Raw genomic sequence first — 24,304 nt, forward strand, 5'->3', positions numbered from 1 at the left:
GTATCCCCAGCACCTAGGATACAGCCTGATGCACCGCAGCCATTAAAGAAACATTTGTTGAATGAATGAATGAATGAACCAAGCAATCCATCTGCTGGCCAGCCCTCCCCCTCCCTGGCCTCTCCTGGCTCAGTGGAACAATACAGCTAGTGTGTTCCAAACTCTCCCGTCTCGCCCACCTACCCTGTCTCCCTCCCAGCCCATCACCTCCACCCTTGCTACCCCTCTCCTTTCTGGTCATGAGTAAATAACGGAACAAATGCTCATGCATTCTCACCAGGTGCTAGGCAGCAGCAATTACTTTATTTTTTTATTTTTAGCAGCAATTACTTTAAATTCTCACAACTGCTCTCAGGGATAGAAATGATGAACTGCACTTTGCAGGTGAGGAAATTGTGATTCATGGGGGTTACGGGACCTGCCCAGCTGCTGAGAGGCAGACCTGAGACTCACAGGGGCCTTCTGATTCCTTGCAGGGCTCTCAGATGGGGGTTGCAGTGGGGGATGCAGGGAGGAAGAGGTGGCACAGGAATGTAGGAAGGGGGGTGGTCTCGAGCCCCTGGCCTGGGACCAGGTGAGCAGATACAGGTCTGAGGGCTCCTGCTCCCTCTCTGGGTCCAGCAGCCACACCCAGGGTGCTACAGCCAGATTTCTCCGCTCCGCTCCCACATCCACTCCCAGGCTGGAGCACCCTCAGGGATGTACAAGCATGCACACACACACACACACACACACACACTCAGATGAGTGTACAGGCACACACATACCTACATGCACAGACACACTCAGGCGTGTGCACGTACACACTCAGGCATATGCACGCACACACACTCAAAGCATGCACACACACGTTCAGGTGCATGTGCATGCACACACACACTTAGGCATGTGCACAGGCACACACACGTACTTGCGCACACGTGCACACATACACTCAGGCGTGTGCGCGCACACACTCAGGCACGCACACAGGCACACGCATACACACAGCCCAAAGCCTAGAGAGCCACACCTTCAGCAGAAAGGCTTTATTTTTCTCTAAGATTAATCCCCCAGAGACACGTTTTCTATGATGCCCAAAGTAAAGAATAGAGGGAGCCACCTCGAAATGCTGGGCGTTATAGCCAAGGTCATGACAACCCCACTCTTCACCTGGAAGCTTACCCGGCACGAGGGGCTCAGCACACACAGGCATCACAGCCAAAGAGGTCCAAAGAAGTAGGTGACATACTTCCCCCCTCATCACATCACCTCCCCTGAAACCAAGTGTCTACCAATGTCACGTGTTTCCTGCTCCGAAACTAAGACCCTCCACAGGCCTTTGCTCCGGGTCTATATGACAGCAATGATCGTGGCACCTGAGCGTCTTTTCTTGCTAACCCAAGTGTCACCTAGCTGTTAACTAGGTCTTTTTTTTTTTTTTTCAAAGAAAAGAAAAAGTAATGGCTAATTAATACAAGAAGCCCAGGCAGGCCAAGTGCTCCTGGATGTGGGGTCCTCACGGGTGGGGAAAGATGAGCAAAGACAGCGTCCTCTCGGCTGGAAAGCAGAGCTTCTGAGCTAGGCAGTTGCACGAGGGCTCCTTTCCCGCCGGCACTCCCAGTACACCATAAAGGGATGGACGAAGGTCAAGACGGTGGCAAGCACCAGCGTCACGTTCACCTGAGGGTGGGAGGGGGCAGGTGAGGTCCAGAACTCTGAACCGCAGCCACCACCCACAAAGCGGCCAGAATTCCACCAGGAGTGGCCTCTACTTTCTCCTCAGACACTCAGAGCGCCCCGGGGCAACACCTCAGTTATTGTTCATTCTGCCCTGCAGAGCAGGGCAGGAGAGGAGTACTGTGCCCATTTCCTAGATGAAGAAACAGAGGTCTTGAGAGCACTCACTGCAGGCAGGAAACGTCTTTAAAGTCTTAGATTCTCCTTTGGAATTTGTGAGAATTTTACATCCTCCTCCAGAGGATGTCCATTTGTTTCCACACACATAATAAATATTTTCTCCCTGGGGCGCCTGGATGGCTCAGTGGTTGAGCGTCTGCCTTTGGCTCAGGGTGTGACCCTGGGGTCTTGGGATTGAGGACCTGCTTCTCCTTCTGCCTATGTCTCTCTCTCTCTCTCTCTCTCTCTGTCTCTCGTGAATAAATAAAATCCTTAACAACAACAACAAAAATATATATATTTATATATAAATATTTTCTCCCCGAACCTCTAATCCTGTGGACTCTCTTGGAAGCCATGCCATGCTAGTCCTGCAGTTTCGAGTACCCTGGCCATTACGCAGGGTACTCTGCTTACCCCAGTTTGAGAACTCAGACCAAGGATGTACCCAGGTGCAGAAATAGTCCTGCAGGAACCATCTCAGCCAGATTTGGGGCGCCCCCTGCTGGGGCCCCACTGAGCCACCCCAATCCAGATGTCCTCTCTGGTCCAAGGCCAGGGCCACACCCCCAGCACCCAAGTACTCACGTAAAGCGGGTCATTCTGCAGGGGACCCTTGATGAAGGTGAAGATAGGGAACTGGAGCAGAGAGACAATGGCTGATAAGGCCATCACCAGCCCAAAGAGCTTCCCAAAGTGCTCCGAAGGGAAACTGGGGAGAGAGGCAAACCGGGTTCCAGTGAGCTCCCTCCAGGAGGGGCCCGGCCATGGAGGGCCTGTGTCAGCCCCTTGCTCCCAGGTCCCCCATCCTAGGCCTGGCTTCACCCTCCCACACAGCCCTTCCCCCTCCACCTTTGCTCGAGCCACAGAGTACAGAGAAGGCACTGTGCGGAGACCCCGACACAGGTGGGCCTGGAGAGGTCTCAAAGAAAAGACGGACAATGAGCCAATCACTGTGCTGGACCATGAGGACACAGCAAACGGAAGCAAGAACAGAGCGCCGAGAGCACAAAGAAGGAAGACTCTTTCTGGCTCTCCCTGGGACAGCTGAACCAGAAGTGGGCCTTGGAGGCTGAATAGGAGTTCACCAGGGAGATAGGAGAGGCCGAGAGGAGGGCCCCTACGAAGCCTCAAGTTGGTGAATGTTCTATCCCTCCCGCCAGCCTCTGCCTCTACCTCACTGTCTACACCTGCTCCAGGACCCTGCCTCCCTCACTGGAGCACTGCAGGCCCATCCTCACCTCCTGACTTCTTTACCTCCCGTGCACGTCCCTTCGTGCCAGCGTGTCCCCGGTGGGGTCAGGCAGCCCAGGCCCACTTACGCGAGGGTGAGGAAGGCAGCATTGCCCCCGTACAGGAAGGAGCGGCTGATCACTTGCAGGATGAACGTGACATACTGGAGGGGCAGCACGGGCACCGAGGCACAGAGGGCGAAGCCCAGGCACAGCAGGGACGTCAGGGCCAGAGAAGGCACCGCCGAGCGGAGGGCCACCGTCATGGCCGAGGACCCTGGTCCAAAGGGAAGAAGGGGCTGCGTGGAGGCGAGCACGGCGGAGGGCAGATAGAAGGGGCTGAGCCACCGTCCACCGACCCTCCCAGCAGAATCCCAGCCTCCCACACGCTCATCTCCTATCCGCACCAAACGGTGGATCATCTACCCCCTAAATGCCATTCAAATGCATCCACCGCTCTCCACCCTCCCCACTCAGCCAGCCGCAGGTCTCCACCAGTGCACGCCTGGGTTGTGACAATGTGTGACAATGGCCTCCTACCACTGGCCACATGCTCTGGCCCCTCCAGCCCGCAGCCAGGTATGCTGCGGAGCGCTGGAGGTGGGTGGGGGGCGCAGGAGACCGCAAACAGCCCCCCACCAGCCGCCACTCAGGCCAAGCTGCACCAACATGGATCTGCAGCCACACCAAAGAGGAAGGGAGGGAAGGACAGCCAGCCTTCACTGTGGCCTGCAGCAATAACATTGTTACTAATAGTATCAATACTGGAAGCCAGACATCCTGCAGTAAATACATTTTTAAAATACTAGATACCTGTACGTGTACATCGTGTGCGGCATATAGCATACCTACACACAGCGTGTGTACACAGCACTGTTAGGGACTACTATCTTCAGAGGAAAGGAGACACAGATATAAAGCCAAGGAAATAAACTCGGATTTAAAATATCAGTACAGGGCAGCCCAGGCGGCTCAGCCGTTTAGCGTCGCCTTCAGCCGAGGGCCTGATCCTGGAGACCCAGGATCTAGTCTCACGTTGGGCTCCCTGCATGGAGCCTGCTTCTCTCTCTGCCTGTGTTTCTGCCTGCCTCTCTCTCTCTCTCTCTCTCTCATGAATAAATAAATTAAATCTTTTAAAAATAAAATAAAGAAAAGAAAAGAAAAATCAGTACATCTTGGGCTCAATTGCTTAGGTCTGCCTTCAGCTCAGGTCATGATCCCAGGTCTTGGGATGAAGCCCCACATCAGGCTCCCTGCTCCTTGGAGTCTGCTTCTCCCTCTCCCTATGCTACTCCCCTGGCTTGTGCTCTCTCTCTCAAATACATAAAAATCTTAATAAAATAAAATACCAGTAATCTTACCTCTATCCAAGGCCTAAAAGCAGAGATGACCCAAGAGAATTAGACACCCTGGCATCCAGATTGCAGTCTTTATTTTTTTTAAGATTTTATTTATTTATTCATGAGAGACACAGAGACACAGGCAGAGGGAGAAGCAGGCTTCATGCAGGGAGCCTGATGCAGGACTCGATCCTGGGACTGCGGGTTCATGCCCTGAGTGAAAGGCAGACGCTCAACCACTGAGCCACCCAGGCATCCCAAGATTGCAGTCTTTAAATACCATTTCTGACTTAAAGGCCCAGGATTACTTGGAGAAACAGCTGTTCCAGGGCAGGAAATATACCCCTTGAAACAGCCCCGAACATCCCACTGTGCTGGAAAATGAGACAAATAAGACATTCTCTAAACTTGATGGCGTTGTGTTAAAGCACGCCAATTCTCCATCAGTAAAGTTCCCAATAACCAAAGATGGATTGATTTGAGCACATAGAAGATTCGAGATGGAAATGGATTGGAACCCATCAAATATATATATGAGACTTTAAAAGAGAAACAACATGAGGGGACACCAGGGTGGTTCAGTCTGTTAATTGTCTAACTCTTGGGTTTCTGCTCAGATTATGATGATCTTGGGGTCATGAGATCCAGGCCGAGGGACTCTACACTCAGCGTGGAGTCTGCTTGAGACTCTCTCTCTCTCCCCCTCTCTCCACCCTCCCCTCCCCACACTCACATGCTGCCTCCCTCTCTAAAATAAATAAATCTTAAAACAGCAAAAAGAATAACAATAAAGAGAAACGACATGAAAAAGTAAATCAATTAAATTAAGTAAAAGAAAAACGACAAGTCATCCCCCCTGGAGGTTGCTAAAGCACCGAGTCATTCTGAAACTGGCACATGGAAGAAAAAAAACAAAAAAAAAAAGAAAGAAAAAAACCAAGCACTTATTTCAGGGCATAAGGTAGTCAATGAGGGAAAGCTTTTCTTTCTAGAGGAACTCTAGCAATTAAAAGCAGAAGGAAAGACAGAAAGAGACAAATGTCCATTTTGCAACCCTAATGAAATAATGGATCCCAGCAGTGATCACCCAGAGCTACTAAAATCATTACCCGTGCAGCTGATGGGAAACTCTGTACCGAGTGGATCAGACTGACAGCGTCTGGACCCACTAATCAATCCTAACATCGTAAGCACAGGGACAGCTGGTGCCGGGGGCCCCACCGCCCAGAGCCAGAGGACGCCCACCGCTCCACCTCCGAGGCGCGCTCGCCAAAAAATACTCAACTGCGTCTCCTCAAGCCTCCAATCTGCCTGTTTACGGGAAATACCCAATCAGAAACATTTTTAAGTGACACCCAAGGATGTCAAACCCAATCTGGGAGAAATCTGACAGAACAAATGACCCAGTTTCTTCAACAAATAAACCACCAGAAAAACAAAAGGTAGGGGGGAGGAGAAGGGACACAGAGATTGAAGATCTAGGAAGGCCCGCAGTCAAATCCACAGTGTAGACCCTGTGTGCATCCTCGTGGGAACAGACTCACCATGAAAAGTAGTTTCTGAGACAACTGGGGAAATCTGAACGGCAGGTTAGATGGTATTAGGAAATTACTGGTTTTGAGGACACCTGGGTGGCTTAGTGTTTGAGCTTCTGCCTTTGGCTCAGAGCGTGATCCCGGGGTGCTGGGATGGAGTCCCCTATCAGGCTCCCCACAGGGAGCCTGCTCCTCCTTCTGCCTGTGTCTCTGCCTCTCTCTGTGTGTCTCTCATGAATAAATAAATAAAATCTCTTTAAAAAAAGAAATTACTGGTTTTTGGGGTGATAATGATATGATGGTGATGTTTAAATAAGAAGGGCCTTATTTGTGAGAGACACAGACTGAAGTATTTACAGATGAAATTGTCTGATGCCTGCAATCTGTCTTAAAATACCCCAGTAGGGGTAGGAGCGGCAGCGCCGGGGAAGGGGCGACCTCAGCGCCCCTCTGTTCAACCAGGCAGGTCCGAGGGTCATGTCCACTCTCCGAGGCACAGGCACGGCTGCCTCTGCCCCTTCCCTCCTCTCCCCACTTCAGCACTGTCTCCTCTGCACCCCAGTCCAGCCCAAATTCCTGTCTGGGATTCCTCAGATTCCTCACTCTAGCTCGCTCCTCACCACCCTGACCCCACTATATTCTTGGGCCCTCCTCTTCATCTCCCCACTTCTTGCTCATCCCTCAGGCCTCCACTTTGAAGCCACTTCCTCCAGGAAGCCTTCCAGAACATCAAGGCCATCCTCACCAAAAAAAAGGTGAAATGCCCCTTTTTTTGTGTCCCCATCACCCCCTGTGAGCTGACTTCGCAGATGGTGATGCCTGATGACTTGTCCTTCTCTGTTCTCTAGACTGAGAAAGGTGTGAGAGCAAGGACCTAGCCGTCCGGTCCATGGTGGAGTCTGGAACTATGGCTGGCACATAACTGACACTCAGTGACTAGTGGATGGATGGATGGATGGATGGATGGATGGAGGATAGGTGGATGAGTGGATGGATGGATGAATGGATGGACAGATGGATGGACAGGTGGACGGATGGGTGGACAGGTGGATGGACAGTGGATGGATGGGTAGACGGGTGGGTGGATGAATGGATGGATGGATGGATGAAGGGATGGGTGGGTGGATGGTGGATGGATGGATGGATGGATGGACAGGTGGACAGGGACAGGTGGGTGGACGGGTAGGTGGATGGTGGATGGACAGGTGAGTGGACGGGTGGGTGGATGGGTGGATGAATGGTGGATGGATGGTGGATGGATTGGTGGATAGGTGGAAGGATGAATAGGTGGACGGCTAGGTGGATGAGTAGATAGGTGAATGGGTGGACAGGTGGGTGGACGGGTGAGTGGATGGATGGGTGGATGGATGGATGGGTGGGTGAATAGATGGGTGGATGGGTGGACAGATGGGTAGACGGGTGGACAGATGGGTGGCCAGGTGGGTGGACAGGTGGGTGAATGGGTAGACAGGTGGGTGGATGGTTGGGTGGGTGGATGGGTGGATGGGTGGATGGATGCACATAGAATGGATCAAGAACAAAAGAGAAAGTGGCTCTGGCTGTGAATGAAGGTTCCTCCCCTCCTGGTCCCCCAACCCTCTGTGCCCCAGGCCTCACCTGTGCTTTTCGCTTCCTTCTGGTACTTCTGCTTGAGCCGGTCCATGAGCAGGCCATTCCAGGGCGCACACAGCACCCCAAAGAACTGAGTGATGGCGAAGGCATTTGTGTAGGTGCTGACTGCAGAGGGCAAAGGGGAGCTAGGTGGTAAGAAATTTCCAGCACTGCCTTCCAGGGGAGGACTCTCCCAGCCCGCCCTTGCCTTGCCTGTCTCTCCTCCCCGAACCTCTGCTCAGACCTTCCTCCAGACCACACAGCCCTGCTGCGCTCAGAACCCCGGCCTCATGGTTCCGAGTGCCCAGCTGGGATGCAAAGGTAGGCCGCCCCACCACATACCTAGTGCTCTGTCACCCCCGGCCAGGTTGGTGAGCAGAGAGTTGAGGGTGCCGATGAAGAGGTAGTGCCACAACTGTATCACGGACAGCCACACCAGGTGCCAGGCAAAGCGCTGTGAAAGGGCATAGCTCCAGAAAGAGCGGGGCTCCTGCTGCTGCTCTGGTCCTGGGGTCTCTGATGGGGAGGAAGGATCTGGGCGTGAGTACCAAGAAGTAGGGGAGTGTAGAAGGCTCACAGGACCGTCCTCTATGGAGCGAGCTCACCTCCTCTTGCCTCCCAGACCGCATATGGTGTGTTCTCAGAGCTGCCTGTACCCAGCTTGTCCCACCTCTACAGCTTGGTTACGCGGCCCCACCAGCCTGAAGGACCCAGGTCCTCCTGTCTGCTGACACCCCATCTGTCTTTCACAGCTTGGACTCAGTGACACTGCTTGTAGCAGCACTTTCTCAACCAGGACGGTGGAGAGAAGGACAAGGAGAAGAGAATGCGGACGTTGGAGGTGAGGGGAGTGTTAGTGCAGCCCGCTCACTGTCTCAGCTGCTCCACGCCCCGTCCCTTGCCGTCCATACCAGGATCCTGAGTCGGTTCTAGAAACCGCAGCCTGACTCCTTGCTCAGAGTCCAGGTGGGACGTGAATGACATGTCCTGTTCCTCATCCAGGGCTGACCGGTTTGATCACATTCCCTGGGACACAGACCGGCTGTTATGTCTAGTCTGGGGTCCCCTGAGGCATCCAGGTCCTTCTCTTTCCTGGGGCCCAGCAAGTGCATGTTTCCTTTGATTTTTGTGAGCTTCCCAGAACCCTGTTCTTGCTTGGACCTTGCCAGCAGTGGATTTGTGACATGTGTAACCACAGACCCAGAACAGACAGAGGAGGGAAAGGAGGCAGGGCATGGGGAGCGGGTATGATAAGCCGAGGAGAGAAAAAGGAGGGACGGAGAGTGAAGATACAGAAGTCCCGACCCTCTGTGGACCCTCCAGAAAAGGGTGGGTAGGGGGTCGAGGAGACCCTGTGGGTCCTCCGATGGCCTTTGCCTGACTCTGCATCCCCAGGGCAGCTGCGGTGGCAGAGAACCTGGACTCTAGGGGGCGGTTCGGGGAGAAGTCAGACGCTGAAGGGTGGATGGGGAAGCTAGCAGGGCTCACCTTCCTTTGCTGGAGGCACCTCCTTGGACCCCATCTCCAGCTTCTCGGACTCGGCTGTGCTGTTCTCTCTCGCCGTGGTGTCCTTCCCGGAGCACAGGCTATGGACAAAAAGCCCCCAGCCCAAGCCGAGCACTGTGAGCTGAGTCCGAGATGCAGGCCACAGGGGACAGCACAGGGGCTCCCAGAGGTCACCTGGAGACACCTTTCAACAGCCCTCATGCCCAGGCCACAGCCCAGACCAGTGAAATCAGAATGTCTGGGCACAGGAGCCAGGCTTCTATATATATATTTTTTAAGATTTATTTATTTTAGAGAGAGAACAGGAGCAGGGGGAGGGGCAGCGGGAGAAGGAGACTCCTCGCTGAGCAGAGAGCCCGACACGGAGCTTCATCTCATGACCTGAGCCGAAATCAAGAGTCAGACGCCCAACCATCTGAGACACCCAGGTGCCTCCCCCCGACCAAGCTTCCATATTCTTTAAAGCTCTCTAGTGATTCTTTTATGCAGCAAAGTTTGGGAACCACCAGAAACGTGGGAAGAGTTGGCCAGGCCCAGGTTCGCATCCCAGCTCTGCCTCCCCCTAGCTATGGAGACATGGCTCAGACTGAGCCCTGCTGAGCCTCTTTTTCTCATTTGGAAAACAGAGACAAGGATATTCATCTGAGAGGATAATTGTGCAATGAAATCAGAGGGCACACGGCCAAACAGTAAGCGAGCAACACATCAATGCCTCCCCACCCCCCATGGTGCTGACTGCAAAACCGGTCACATTGCTTCACCTCCCCTGTTCTCCAACCTCTGCAATGGGATCCTGCAGCTCTGACCGGTCCTCCCACCCCTGCATCTGGGCTAGCTTGTGAGCTGTTTCTGCCAGGACAACGCAGCAGAACTGGGCCAATTCTGAGAAACACTGTGCACATCTGCACCACTTCTTAGAGCCCCGGTGCTAGCCTACTGGAGGACAAGAGCCCTGTGACTCAGATATCTTTGTCACCCTGAGTGACTGCCAGACACACCCCATGTGAGGGATGCCATCCTCACCAGCCAGCCCCTGCCGTAGCCAGCCCACACCAGCTCAGCAGACAACCAGAGGCAGGAGAGCCCTGGCCACGCCCTCCAAACCCATCCCTGATCAGCAGAACCAGCCAGCTACCCACAGACTCATGAAAAACAATAAATGGTTCATGTTTCTGACCACTGACTTTTGGGGTTGTTTGTTACGCAGCAACAGCTAGCTGATACACCCACAGCCTGGTCCTCCCGCCCTGTGATGGGTTTCCTCTGCTCTGCTAGCACAGCATATGTCCCACCCCTGGCTTCCCACCACAGGTCAGGTGGAGGGCTCTGGTTCACAGTCACCAGATCCCAGTCCTTACCCATAACTGTAGTTGGGGGGCAACGGATAGGGGATGTGGCCTCGGGGCATCAGGAGGAAAGTGCGCCCAACATGCCAGGCACTGCAGACCGAAATGAAGATGAAAGAAGCCCGGAGGCTGACACCCTGTTCATAAAGTAGCTGTGGGAGGAGGAGGGAAAAACAAAAACAAAAACCTCAGCACAACAGCCCTGTTTGTGGCAACATGATTCCCAACATCCAAAAGGCAGAAGCAAACCAAAGGTCCATTTGCAGATAAATGGGGAAACGAACTGGGGCAATGGGATGCCATTCCTGAGAGAGGAGGGGAGTCCTGCACAGGTTATGACAGGGATAAATTTGAGGACATTAGCCAGGCACGAAGGGATCAACACTGCACGCTTCTGCAGAGCAGTCCAAGTCATAGAAACAGAAAACAGAACAGTGCTTGCGGGGGGCTGGGGTGGGGGGACAGGAAGTCACTGTTTAATGGGCACTGAGTTTCTGTTTTGCGAGGTTGTAAACAGTCCTGGAGATGGATAGTGGTCATGGTTGCACAACAATGTGAAGGACCTTAATCCACTAAACTGTACCCTTAAAAGTAGTTCAGATGGTAAATTTTATGTTCTCTGTATTTTACCCAACAGAAAAGTCTGTGTAAGAAGCAGGGACTGGACCCCCCAGCCTGTGACAGGCTCCCGCCCTCCATCCTGAATGCTGATCAAGGATTCCTGACACACACACGTTCAAGCTCACCCCACAGCTCAGTCAGCAATGGACAGGGGGGTGCGGGGAGGGGGAGGTGAGCATCGTGTCACCCATCCCCCCAGCCTTATAGACTCTCCTCATGTGGCTTCTCCGAGACCTGCCAGCCCACTGCTTTTTCATCTTATTTTTTTTTAACAGCAGCCAAGGCCTTCTTCTCAAACAAAACTTCACACAGAAATTCAGCCTATGAAACACATCAGCAGGGAGCGACCCAGTCATCTTCCCTCTCATTCTCTTTGGGGACCAACATAATACCCCAGAGAACCCCTCAAGGTTCCTTGACACCCAGTTTAAAAACCATTGATCTAGCCTACCTCCTCCTTTTACAGAGGATCAAAGTGAGGTCCAGAGACATGCAACCAACTGCTCAAGGTCAGGGTCAGCAGCAGAAAAGTCGGAATAAACTAAGAACTAAGATTCTGCTCTGACACTGTCACTCTTTCCAACACTAAGGAGACAAGAGAGAAAGGGAGGCATATCCAGGGGAAGGAGAGGGAACCAGGAAAGGGGCTCTGGTATCAGTGGTAGAGAGGCTTAGTAAGTACCCCTGGGGCTCAGTCTCGGGATGGCCCTTTAAGCCAAGGTGTTTATGGGACTAAGCTAGCTAGTCTCAGGTCTGGTAGTGACTCCCAGAGATCCTCTTCTCCCCCCCATAGCCCATGGGCTGTGCCAGCCTCCTCTGACCTAACACAAAGCCTGGAGGGAAGTCCCAAGTTGGGCACCTTCGGGTGTCAAGGACCCATACTCTCTTCATTCCTTCCACAGTCATCCTTAGTGTCCTGCAGCTGGTGGCCTCATAATCACAGCATGGCTACCATGACTCCAACTATCACATCTTCCCACCACAACATTCAAAAAGAAAAAAATGGGAAGGGGGAACAAGGAGAAAGGCTTTCTTTCTGCTCTGTTCTCACCTTCTATCAGGGAGGGAAAAATGTTCCCTGAACTCTTCTAGGATACACACCTTTCATCTCATTTTTTTTTTTTTTGTGATAGTCACACAGAGAGAGAGAGAGAGGCTCAGAGAGACAGGCAGAGGGAGAAGCAGGCTCCATGCACCGGGAGCCCGATGTGGGATTCGATCCCGGGTCTCCAGGATCACGCCCTGGGCCAAAGACAGGCGCCAAACCGCTGCGCCACCCAGGGATCCCCTTTTCATCTTATTAACAAGGACTGAATAACATGACCACCTTTACCCATCACTAACAAAGGGGGCAGGGATTGCCCCAGTTGGCTTAGATCATTCAAGATTCATCCTCTGGGCTGAGCACCTCCAGATGGAATGATGAGCAACAAAGAAGGTGGAATGGCTGTCAGGTGGCCACTAATAGCACTGGGACCCTCACCCCCCACATCAGCCCTGAGGAGAGCTGGAGAGGCCTCTGTGTCTGCTTCTGTTGCTCCCACTGGCCACCTCTCACCTTCCTGTCCAGACCAGAAGCTCACAGGCACAAACACTCCACCCCAAGGGGCTCCCAGCCTCCGCCCAACACTGGCCTGAGGGCATCACAACCTCTCCCCAAAAATCCTACGTAGAAGTAAAGAGCTTCATCACTACCAGGAGAGGCTCCAGAGCCAGACAGGCCTGGGCTCAAGTTCAAGTGTCATGTTTACTAGCTGCAGGAGGGCTAAAGGAAAGAAATCAGGCGAAGTTCACAAGACAAGTGCCTGCCACACAGAAGCGGGTGATAAATGCTGCTCGCTGGTGTTTCTTACCTTGATGACAAGGAAGACCGCCGAGGAGGAGTCAAACGCCCCGTTGTAGAGGGTGATGATGGTCGAGCGGTGTTTGCCAAAGAGGTTCCCAACCTGGAGAACACAGGAGTCACTCACTTCTTCCTGAGACAGTACTTCCTGTCCACGGGGCACGGGCCGGACCCTCATTGTACGCAGACCCACCTCATCCGAGGAGCTGCGGCCCTGGCTGGAGCCGGCCCCCCTGGAGGTAGCCGATGCAGAGCAGTGCTTCTCCCTCCCTCCACCCGCCCCTACCTCCAGCCTGGTGCCTGGGGTCAGGGTGGGCTCCTACCTGCAGATTGGTGATGAGAAACAGGATGCCTCCGACGGTGAGCATGGGCATGGCCAGGAAGAGCAGCAGGGCCGAGTCTGGGACAATCAGAGACAGAGGAGGGGTGGAGTCCTAGTGGAACCCAAACACGGAGCCCCACACTCTGGCTCCCACCGGCTCCCAAATTCCAACAATCCTGGGATTCTATCTGGCCCCAGTTCTCGCCAGCCTTCTAGCATCCTTTGAGGACCTTAAGAGAGTAGTCAGGGCTACGCCAAATGTCCCTGCAGGGGGACCCTACAGAAGTCTCCTGAACCACCTTCCTCCCCCCCATAGGCGCTCCTCGGTCCACAGCAGGCCTGCATGTCCACAGGGAGAGGCAAGACTCAAAGTGAAGCCACTGCTGCCTCTCCTCACTAAACCACAAGCAGCCCCTCCATTCATGCTTGACACCGTTTGGGAGGGAAGCCTGGCTTCCGCCCCAAGCACTGCAGGACTTTGAGCTGGATTCTGAGTCTGTGACTCGGTCACCTCGTCTGTTAAATGGGAATAACAGTCCTTGCTCTTCCTATCTCATGGGGTGCTGTGAGATCCGAGCAAGAAACAGCCATGGATTGTGTTTCCCTGGTCCATTAAACTCAGAGCACCTCCTCTGTGCCAGGAATCATGCTTGGCCAGTGGAACCAAGACACCAGGAAAGAACGCTCCCCACTGTGGGTCTTGGCAAGGCATCTCCTCCCGCCCGTCTTCTCTACACAATGGAAGGAGGAGAATGAACCGGGCTGAAATTCCCAGACTTTGAGAGATTTCCACGTTCATGAACCAGTAATATTTGAAACGAAAACTTTCGACTGCAATAGGACTGTCGACTTTTGCCCCACTAATTGAGTATAGTTTCAAAAACAACCATCCTTCATACTATGATTCTGCTTTTAAAAAGAGAACACATAAAAAAAATTTTAAAAAAGAGAACACGTTAACACATACAAAAGGAAGGATGTAAGCTTTTGAATAAATTCTCTCTGAAGCAACCCCTTCACTGTCAATTTTTGCATTTCTCAGTAACTACACTGGTTTCACCGACTAGCAACAACTCCCCCAAAGATTCTCTCAAGCTCAAAGCCTGGGGATCTCTGAACAATGGTGGGGGTCAGGGTGTCCTGCCCATCACCTCTGCACCTGCCTCACTACCAGGTGCCCCTGCCTTGTGTCCCTCCCACCCACCTGACAGCACTCACCTGCGGAGGTGAAGGCTATGGTGAGTGTGGCGGTGGTGTACAGAAATCTGAAACATACAATGGGAGATGGAAAATGTTGTCAAAAGGGCAGAGCAGATAGAGCCAAGGCGCTCCCACTTGGGGTCCCAACAGCCAATTCCTTGGAGAAAGGGATTAGTGCCTGGTCTACAAAGCAAAGCTTTGAGTTCTAATTCCTCCTCGCTGTGTGGCCTCGGGTAAGGCACTGCCCTTCTCTGGGCCTTGGAAGCCTTTTCTAGAAAAGGAAATGATTGGACAGATGTAGAAATCCCAGGGTGCTGTGATGTCAGGACTGCAATTCCAAGGTTATGGGGACCTCTTAACAGTTTGGGAATCTCCCAAGGCATGGGGTAATAGAAGCAGTGCCCAAGTGTGATATTCTGATTTATAATAGGAAATATCTGTTTGCCCCTTGTCCCCAGTGCCTGACAGAAGGCTCCTGAAACTCCTGTAAAGTCTTCAGTGATAAGAGCACTAAGAGCATCTTTGTTCTGATCAGGTGACTCTGGGCTCCTGGATGGCTCCTGATTAGGCCCATCACCAGAAAGACCTAGCCACAATTAGAAACTTGGAATTTCCAGCCCACCCACCCCCACTTTTGCAAAAGGGAAAGAGGCTGGAAATGGTTAATAACTGATCAAGCCTACCTGAGGACAGCTTCCAGGCTGGTGTATACAACCACATACCAGGAGGATGATATACCCCAGACGCCACCAGGACAAAAGGTTTAGTCCTATGCACTGACCCTTCCCAGACTTCACTCTACATATCTCCTCATCTGGCTACTTATCTGTATCCTTTATCATATCCTTTAACAGACTGGTAAACACAAGCAAATGTTTCCTTGAGTTCTGTGAGTTGTTCTAGAAAATAATCCAATCCAAGGGAAAGGAGGTCATGGGAACTTCAGGTTTGTAGCCAAGCCAGACCAAAGTTGTGGGTAACCTGAGGACCTACCACCTGTGACTGGCATCTGAAGTGGGGGCCGTCTCATGGGATCCAGCCCTCAACCTGTAGGATCTGAGATCTCTCTCCTGGTAGAAGGCATCAGAACTGAGTTGCACTGCGGAACACCCAGCTGGTGTCACAGAACTGCGTGGGGTGGGGAGACTCCACGCACATGTGGCGAGTGGATATGTCAGAAGTAGAGTCTTCTCTACTTGAGGGCAGTCTTCTGCCCTCAAGGAGAGGGCAGCCCAGGTGGCTCAGCGGTTTAGCGCTGCCTTCAACCCACAGCATGATCCTGGAGACCTGGGATCGAGTCCCATGTTGGGCTCCCTGCATGGAGCCTACTTCTCCTTCTGCCTGTGTCTCTGTCTCTGTCTCTCTCTATCTCTCATGAATAAATAAACTAAAAATTATTTTTAAAAGGAATAAAAAAATTTTTTAAAGAAAGTCAAGGAGAACTGCAAGAGGAGATATGTAGGATTTCCCAATATTGTTGGAGTCAGTAAAGTGGGATTTGCTAGAATGGCTCAGGCTCAAAGAGGCATGTGCTTTGAGAAGAGAAAGGGGATGAAGAGCCCCTGGCTCCTGGGTGGCCATGTGGTGACCCATCGGGTGGGGCAGCAGGTGCACGGCCACCATCCACTAGAGGGAAAAGTCACCGGTTTGGAAATCAGAAATGGATCCACCTCCCAGGAAGTGGGTCCAGGGGATCCACAGAAGTGCAAACTAATAAGCAAATGCCAAAAGATACAAGCTCAAGGTCACCGCGATTACTCAGCTATTAGAAATGACAAATACCCACCATTTGCTTCAACGTGGATGGAACTGGAGGGTATTATGCTGAGTGAAGTAAGCCAGTCGGAGAAGGACAAACATTATATGTTCTCATTCATTTGGGGAATATAAATAATAGTGAAAGGGAATATAAGGGAAGGGGGAAGAAATGTGTGGGAAATATCAGAAAGGGAGACAGAACGTAAAGACTGCTAACTCTGGGAAACGAACTAGGGGTGGTGGAAGGGGAGGAGGGCGGGGGGTGGGAGTGAATGGGTGACGGGCACTGGGGGTTATTCTGTATGTTAGTAAATTGAACACCAATAAAAAATAAATTAAAAAAAATAAAAAAATAAAATAAAATAAAATAAAATAAAAGAGAGCGCCGGGTCAGACATGCATGCTAGACCAAGGTCAGACCTGGGTTAGTCTGGGCTTTGGCCATTACCCTCGAAGTCACCCCCAAGGGGAAAACAGGCAGGAGCAACAGAAAGTGTCTCTAAGACTTCTGGTCCCCAAGGAGGTAGTCAGTGTGGGAGGATGAAACTGAACCCAGGGATGGCGGGGGTGGATGGTGAGGCGCTGCTACATTTTGGTTTTGTGAATGGATATCCTCAGCTTCCCAGAGAACCCTTCCTGTGACAGAGGGGGACAGTGGCCACTTTGGGGGCTGTGTCTCGGGTTCTGAACGCTGCAGAGTGCCGAGCTCATCTGGGTTGATGCAGGACCTGGAGCTCACTATGCAACAGTCACACATGGCCGCGCGTGATCCACACACACAGACACACAGGTTACACTTGGCCTGGACTGCAGCCACTGTAAGGTCCACGTCCCCCTCCAAAGGGAACTTCCCAGGTGGAGCAGCCTGGACGCTTTGCACACCAGCCCTGTGTACCCGGCTTGACGCCGACCTGCGCCCAGGTCACAGGAGATGCTGTGGCGAAGGGGGCCCTTACATGCAGGCACCCCATTAAAACCCACTGCCGCAAAAGGGAAAAAAACAGTTTGGGAAGGCTTACTGAATTTGCTGGCTCAGTTTCCCCTCCTGGGTCTTAGAGATGCTAATAATTATATTATGTTAATTAACAAAAGAATGGGGACAGGCAAGAGACTGGTCTCAGGAGGGTAGAAACTTTTCAATGGTTATTAAAGAACAAGGTGAATAACTATTGATGGGAGCGGAACAGAGAGGAAACAGAGGAGAGTGGAGGGTTCATCCCCACTGGGTAGAAATCTCCAGATGGTTATAGAGATGTGGGATAAATGAAATGGACAGCTATCGGGTTTATTAAAAAAAAAAAGTGTTAAATACAGCACTGCCGAAGGCTGGGTGTGCCAAGGGGACACCTGCCCACCCACAGCATTAAAGTGCTAGCAACCAAACCCAGTCTGTTTGTCCCCATTTAAAAAAAAAAAGAAAAAAAAAAAGTTAAAAGCCAGAAGACAGAGAGATCACAATGAGAAACCCAACCAGCAATTGCTGGGGCCAGCAGTTGGGCAGATTCATCAGCTTTGAGGCTGCCAGGAGGCTGGGCTCTCTTGACACTACCCCTCACGTTGGCCCAGAGCCTTCTGCACCGGAGTGGGCAAAACGGGCAGCAGGTGGCGAAGTTTCCAGGGCTCCTTGACCAGGGGACCAAACTCCCTGGAATAGCCCAGACGCTGGCTTCAGGCAGGATGAATCTTCCTGGTTTTTGGAAGCCGGAAGGTTGAGACAAGCTCCCCAGAAAGAAGTTGTCTCCTTCCCCTGATGTTTCATGAAACTAGACACCCCGTCTGGCCCAGAACACTTCCCCTGACGGTAGAAACCCCCTGCTGCCCACTCCTGAGGAGGCTGCTGGTATGAGGGTCAGGGTGGGGGCGCCCAGGGGGCTCAGCCAGTTAGGCCTCTGCTTTCAGCTCAGATCATGATCTCAGGGTCCCAGGATCGAGCCCCATGTCCTCTGGCTCCCTGCTCAGCGGGGAGTCTGCTCGTCCCTCTCCCTCTGCCCATCCCTCTGCCCCTTGCTCTCTCTCTCTCTCTCTCTCTAATAAATAAAAATCTTAAAAAAAAAAAAAAGGGAAGGTCAGGGTTACTGGAAGAAAGGGAAACGTTTATAGGAGAACTGGTACAATTGAAGAGGCTGTGGGAGGGGGCTGCCTCTTGGCTGCACAACTCTGTATGGGGATGGACACCTCCCAGCTAGCACTGTGGGACAGGAGGCGGGTAAATCTGCCCTGCGTGTCAACTGGACTTGTGAAATGGGAGCCAGTGAGACCAGGGAGACCAGTGAGCCCAGGCAGAGTGGAAAAGAAGCCAGAATGCTGGTAAGGGACGAACTCTCGGCACCATAACCCTCTGGGGAGCCCAAACTGGGCTTTATGGCAAAAGTTTGCAGTCACCTCCCAGCAACTGCAGGTAGCCTGGACAAGACCATTTCCATTTCCGGGGCATTTACTGTCTTGCTATTGGACATTAATTGAATCCACACAGATAACTGAAGTACATAAAATGATCTTCAAACATGAAAGACTCACAATGTCTAGGATGATATCGGAGAAATGCTCTAATGGTGATGGCAATCCCCAGAAGAATTCCATGCTAAAAATAGCAATGGTTAGACAGGATCATGTTGCGGGGAGGGGTGGGGGTTGCAAGGAGGAGACACCATGAATGGGGAGGCTTTCATCCCCTAGGACTGACTCTGGAATTCTACTGTCACTTGGACAGCGTCCCTATAAGGAATCCTCGATTGACCAATACAGAGCTCCTTGGCCATCCTCCAAGGCGAGTGGACACCACCACCCTGTTTGGAAGGCCACCACGCTGATCCAGAAAGTTAAAAACAGATCAGCTCAGGGGGCTGAATGGACTGCATGCCGCCATCCTAGGAGAGCAGAAAGAAATCTACCATGGAAAAGGCCCCTACGTTCGGGTTCTTACGGACCCCACGCAGTGGCCAATGGCAACCGTGGTCTGGCCATTGGATCACACAGGAGGGCAATAGAAACCTGGCCATACGAGGCACATCCTATGGAAATCACTGTGACATTTGAGGGGTCCACTCAAATGGGAGAACTAGTACATTCAAATAGGCTTTATGTGAAGTGGTTGCCTCTCTTTTATCTGACTGTATTATGGGGGATTAACCTTGTGTCTGAGTGAGGAATGTTTCCCCTCTTAGAACTGTGGTTAGGGGACTTTGTGCAGGGGTCACAGGACCACAGCAGCCACTATAAGGGCTGGAAGCAGGGGTGATTCATAAGCAAGAAACTAACTATGTTTTGAACCATTATGTTAAGGTTCCTAAGTGCCTGGTGGGGCAGGATGCACCTTCCCTCTATCTGCCAAAATTGGGACAAGCAGGGAATGCAGCTATCTTGTCCGGTGGGAAAGACAGCTGCTAGCTCTGCTAGGGCTTGTCCCACCTGAAAGGGAGTGGATTGAAGGGGAACCTGCTGGACGTGTATTCCAGACCAGCACAGTGCCTGAACCTAAAGTCCCCTCCAAAGGTGGAAGAGTTACAGTATGGACGGAGAGAAAGAAAATGCGAGAATAAGTGAATGAATAAGCACGTTCTATAATGAGGGAAATCCAGTATCACATGAGCACTTCGAAAGGCTCAGCAAAAGAGAAGATATTGTCTCTTTGCTCGATTATACCAGATGTCTGAAGGGTACAGGGATATATATCGCTGAGATCACTCCTGCTTTTGGAACCTGACAAGGTTGAACAGAAGCCTCTAAACATAAATGGCCCTGGGAGACACTTTCAGATGGTATGTTGATGGACTGGATAGTTATTAATGACTCAATGTGTTTCTGTTAAGGCACCGGTACATTTGACCTTTAACTGCTTCTTCTAGGGAAGGAATCCATGTTCAAAGACCAGAGGCTGCGATGTGATATTGTGGTTTATACTAAAAAATACAGGACGCCTGGGTGGCCCAGTGGTTGGGCATCTGCTTGGGCTCAGGTCGTGATCCCAGAGTCCAGGATTGAGTCCCACATCCGGCTCCCTGTAAGGAACCTGTTTCTCCCTCTGCCTATGTCTCTGCCTCTCTCTCTCTCTGTGTCTCTCGTAAATAATTTTTTTAAAAATCTTCATACTAAAAAATACATATTTGGTCTTTATCCTGGGCCCCTGATACAGGGCTCCTAAAACCCTTATAAACTCCATGATAAGAGCACTAGGTGCATTTTTTGTTCCAGTGGGGTGATTCTAGTAGGTTCCCAGATGGCTCCCAGATGCGGATTGGTCACCAGAAAGACCAAGTCATGATTGGAAGTTTGGGACTTTTCCCACTCCTCTAGAGAGGGGAGAAGGGCTGGAAATGGTTAATAATTGATAGAGCCTACATGAAGAAGCCTCCATAAAATCCCCATAGGATGGGGCTCAGAGAGCTTCCAAATCTATATGCTTTCATCTCTATCCTTCATCATATCCTCTAATAAACCGGTAAACACAAGTGTTTCCCTGAGTTACGTGAGCTGTTCTACCAATAACCCAGTCCAAGAGGGACGAGCTCATGGGAACCTCTGATCTATAGCCAAGTCAGACAGAAGTTGTGGGTCACCTGGGGACCTACCAACTTGCAATCTGCATCTGAAGTGGGGAGCAGCCTTGTAGGACCCAGCCCTTAACCTGCAGGATCTGACTCACTCTCTCCAGGGAGACAGTGCCAGAATGGAGTTAAATTGTAAGACACCCAGCAGATGTCATGGAACTACTTGGTGCAGGGGAAAACCCCACATATTGGGTGACCAGATGTGTCAGAAGTGAGGTGTTCTATGTGAAAGTTAAAGAGAAACCCAGGAAAGACCACGTTTTTCTTAACATACTAAGGCTGGAGAGGAGGAAGGAGACAAAAGAAGGGGTGAGAAGAAGAGGGGACAGGGAGTTCAAAGACCAGGAGAGACTGAAGGTCATAAACACCCAATGGCTTCGAGAGCAGGAACTTGCTTTATCAGCCAGCCCTCCCTCTGAGGACTCATTTCCCATACATCTGCCAGGAGGCACCTGCTCTGGGTCCTATTAAGGCCTTGGCAGGTCGCTGCTTATTGCGGAAGCTGCCACCTGCAGCGGTACCCTTTATGAATGAGATGAGTTCCTTGACCCTCGGTGAAGTCCCCACCATCTCCGCTCTAGTCAGGGGGTCGGGAAAGCCCACCATCAGGGATACCCAGGAGACCTTAGTCTGTCTCTGGGGAATGACATGGAGGGAGGGGATGACAATTAAGCCTGATGTAAGGCCTGGTAGGATCCCTGGTGTGAAAGCAGAGTGACAATTTTCACTTCCACTATTTCAACCCAAACATCCAGGCAGCCCTCACGGGAAGTAGGCCTGGGCTCCAGCTCAGTTTGAATACACATCCACATGGAACAGAGGAAAAGGAAAGGGGAGCGGGAGTGCAGAGAAGAGGGTGGGTCTAGACAGAGTCCACATCTGGGCTGCTTCTGACAGCTGCCCCTCCCTCCATGCACTGCCACTGCCAGGGGAATTCCTCTTGCCTATCTCTACCCAGGTGGGGCCTTTGGAAGACTTACATGGCTAGGAGACGGGCCACGGTGGTCTTGAATCTGTCAAAGATGAAGCCAGCGGGGAACGTCATAAAGTTGTTCATGAAGGACCCCAGGGTGAAGATGAGTGAGAACCTCTCATCCTGGGCTTTGCAGTCTGGAGGAAAGGGAGATCTCAGGGAGTCGAAATGTGACAGCTCCCAATGACCCCTCAGGGGCTGGTACTTCCCTCCCCAGGCACCCCGGAGACCAAGGCTGGGGAGTCAGTGAGGAGAGGCTGACACTCCTTTCCTCCCACCCTGCTCGCAGGCAGAGAGGCTAGCAGCAGGGTGGAGCCCTCCCACCCCTTCCTACTGCCTGGGAACCAGACTCTGCTTCCCTAGAGAAGCCTCTTACCAGCCGGCCCTGTGACATTGCCCATCAGCGGGGCCTCCGGTTTGCACAGCTCCTCAAAGTAATGCTCTGTTTTGAAGACAAACACCAGTGATGCCCAGCCGAAGAGGATTCCGGAAAAGCCAAGGCATTCCAGTAGCCCTGTCAGCAGGGTGGCCACTCGAAGGGGCAGACCCTGGCCTGGCATGGCTCGAGGTGGAGCCGATCCCCAAATCTCACTGGGGGCCTCCCCGGCTGACCACAGGAGCTTCAAGCGCTGGCCTTTGGGCACTTGGAAAATTCCTCTGGCAAGCCCTTCTGTTCAAGGAGGCTCTGGCTCTGGCTTTTCTCCGGCCTGGGCAAAAGGCAGCCGTGGGCAGTTCTCTGGATCCTGTAAAATCAAGGCAGAGGCCGCTTGGTCCAGGGAGCTTGTGGGAAAGGGAAAGGTGGACAAAGAGTCCTGGGAGGTGCAGAAAGGGGCCAGCTGTTCCAACAGCTGCACAAAGCCTCCCCACCCCACAACGGCAGCATGTGGGGGACACACAAACTGAGCCCAGTCCTAGGGACTGACCACAAAAATAGAAACAGCGCTGAATTGGGGGGAAGGGGGAAGGGGGGCGGTCATCAGGGTGTCCAAACAACCTGGCGAAGTTAGCTGTGTCGTTCTGTCCAGTTTACCCCACAAGGAATATAAAGGTCCAGAGAGGGTGTTGTCAACTTGCCCGAGGTCACATGGGCTGGGTAGTCACAACACAGGCCAGTCTGCAGCCCAAAATATCCAAGTCCAGCAGCGCCCTCCGTGACCTCCCGCTGTCACCCGCTGCCGGAGGGTCCCCGCGCCCCCCATGCGCCCCCCGCGCCCCCGCCCCAGCGCCCTACCCGCAGGCCTCCTCGCCGCCGGCCTCCCGCGCGCCTCGGGGATTCGCGCCTCCGCGCCCCTCCCAGCCCCGCCCTCAGCCCCGCGCGTCCGGAAGGGCCCGACCCGGGGCGGCGTCGGGGGAGGTCCGTCCGCCCGCCCGCCCGCCCGCCGCCCGCCGCCCGCGCTTCCTCTCTCCCCGCCTCCCCGCCTGGCGCGCGCCCCGGGCCGCGCTGGGATCGTCCCGTTATCTCCCCGCCACCCCAGCCGCGCCGGCCCCTTCGCCTCTCCAACTCCTCCCGCCCCTCCCCAACCAAACTCGCTTCAAAACCGTGGCTCGCAAGGGGAGACCCACGGAGAAGAGCACGAAGGCCCAGCGCGCGCGGGGAGACGCGGGGAGACGCGGGGAGACGCGGCCACCTGCCCACGCCCGCGCGTCCTCCCGCAGGTGCCTCACCGCGCCCGCTTGGGAGGCCCCGGGGTGCACCTCCGTCCGGATGTCAGGCTCCCAGGGCTGCCAGCAAGCCCCCAGCACAGAATCGGAGAGGCCCGGGCAGGACTCAACAGCTTTCCAGAACCGACCCCCCCCCACACACACACACCCCGCCCTGGTGGGGTGCCCCTGCCTTTTCACCCACAAGGCTCCCTTTGATTACTCCCTGCCTCACCCCCAGCCCAGGTTCTGAAAACAGACTGTGTTGATTAAGTATTCATTCATTGCTCCATTTCTTATTAATCAAAGACATATATAATTGCCCATTGGAGCTTGTGATCAGCGTGAGAAAGGCAGCTGAACCAGCTGTGTCGTTATCATTCCAGCCCAGAGCAAGGGAGCTGACTGCTTCCTTGGCCTGTGAGGCCATTTCCCCTTTTAAAAGCTGACTTTGGGGGAGAGGTTCTTGCATATCGCATGCAGTCTGCAGACCTCCACACCCAGCCTTCTGGATGCCCCCTGGAGCCAGGGACTCATGCTGTTCCAAGCCCACACTTCTTTTTGATGAGAAAGAAATGAGGTTAGGACAGTGGATGGCCAGAATCGGAGAGAATTTTCCAGATCTCTAGCACAGCACCCAGGGTAAAGAAAGTGTGGTCACTAAAGGGACTGAGTACATGGGGTAGGGGCACTCTGAGCTTGTACCCAGATACAAGCACTTACACACTTACACAGCCCCAGGCAAGCTCTACCTGTAAGATGAGGACTGCAGTACTCTAACTACAATATTTGTCACAAAAGGAATATGAGGTGAGTTTATAAAGTCCTTGCAGGTACGGTAGATAGTCTCCAGTCTCCAGACTGCGGGTGGTACTGGGTTCTCCCGTTTCCAGGTATGAAAACAGCCAGAGGGGGATCCCTGGGTGGCTCAGCGGTTTCGCACCTGCCTTT

The 24,304-nt window shown here is 52.8% G+C and overlaps 1 protein-coding gene across 3 annotated transcripts; it reads right to left on the minus strand.

Moving 5' to 3' along the window:
• Positions 1-1,013: 1,013 nt before the first annotated feature.
• SLC43A3 (solute carrier family 43 member 3) lies at positions 1,014-23,055 on the minus strand. 3 transcript variants are annotated; one of them, XM_077863313.1, is made up of 13 exons: positions 22,944-23,055; positions 22,089-22,455; positions 21,720-21,849; positions 14,453-14,499; positions 13,236-13,312; positions 12,923-13,015; positions 10,461-10,600; positions 9,085-9,182; positions 7,939-8,112; positions 7,603-7,722; positions 3,201-3,387; positions 2,467-2,590; positions 1,014-1,662 (listed from the first exon to the last, which is right to left on the minus strand). In XM_077863313.1, exons 2-13 carry the CDS (start codon positions 22,270-22,272, stop codon positions 1,561-1,563), a joined length of 1,476 nt encoding a protein of 491 aa, XP_077719439.1. In that variant the 5' UTR covers positions 22,273-22,455; positions 22,944-23,055; the 3' UTR covers positions 1,014-1,560. The 3 variants fall into 3 exon arrangements, with proteins under 3 accessions (XP_077719439.1, XP_077719440.1, XP_077719441.1); XM_077863314.1 differs by lacking the exon at positions 22,944-23,055 and adding an exon at positions 22,707-22,853; XM_077863315.1 differs by lacking the exon at positions 22,944-23,055 and adding an exon at positions 22,636-22,718.
• Between the last annotated feature and the right edge of the window lie 1,249 nt (positions 23,056-24,304).

This window comes from Canis aureus, chromosome 21 (genome assembly GCF_053574225.1).
Source record: "Canis aureus isolate CA01 chromosome 21, VMU_Caureus_v.1.0, whole genome shotgun sequence".
NCBI classification, from domain to species: domain Eukaryota; kingdom Metazoa; phylum Chordata; class Mammalia; order Carnivora; family Canidae; genus Canis; species Canis aureus.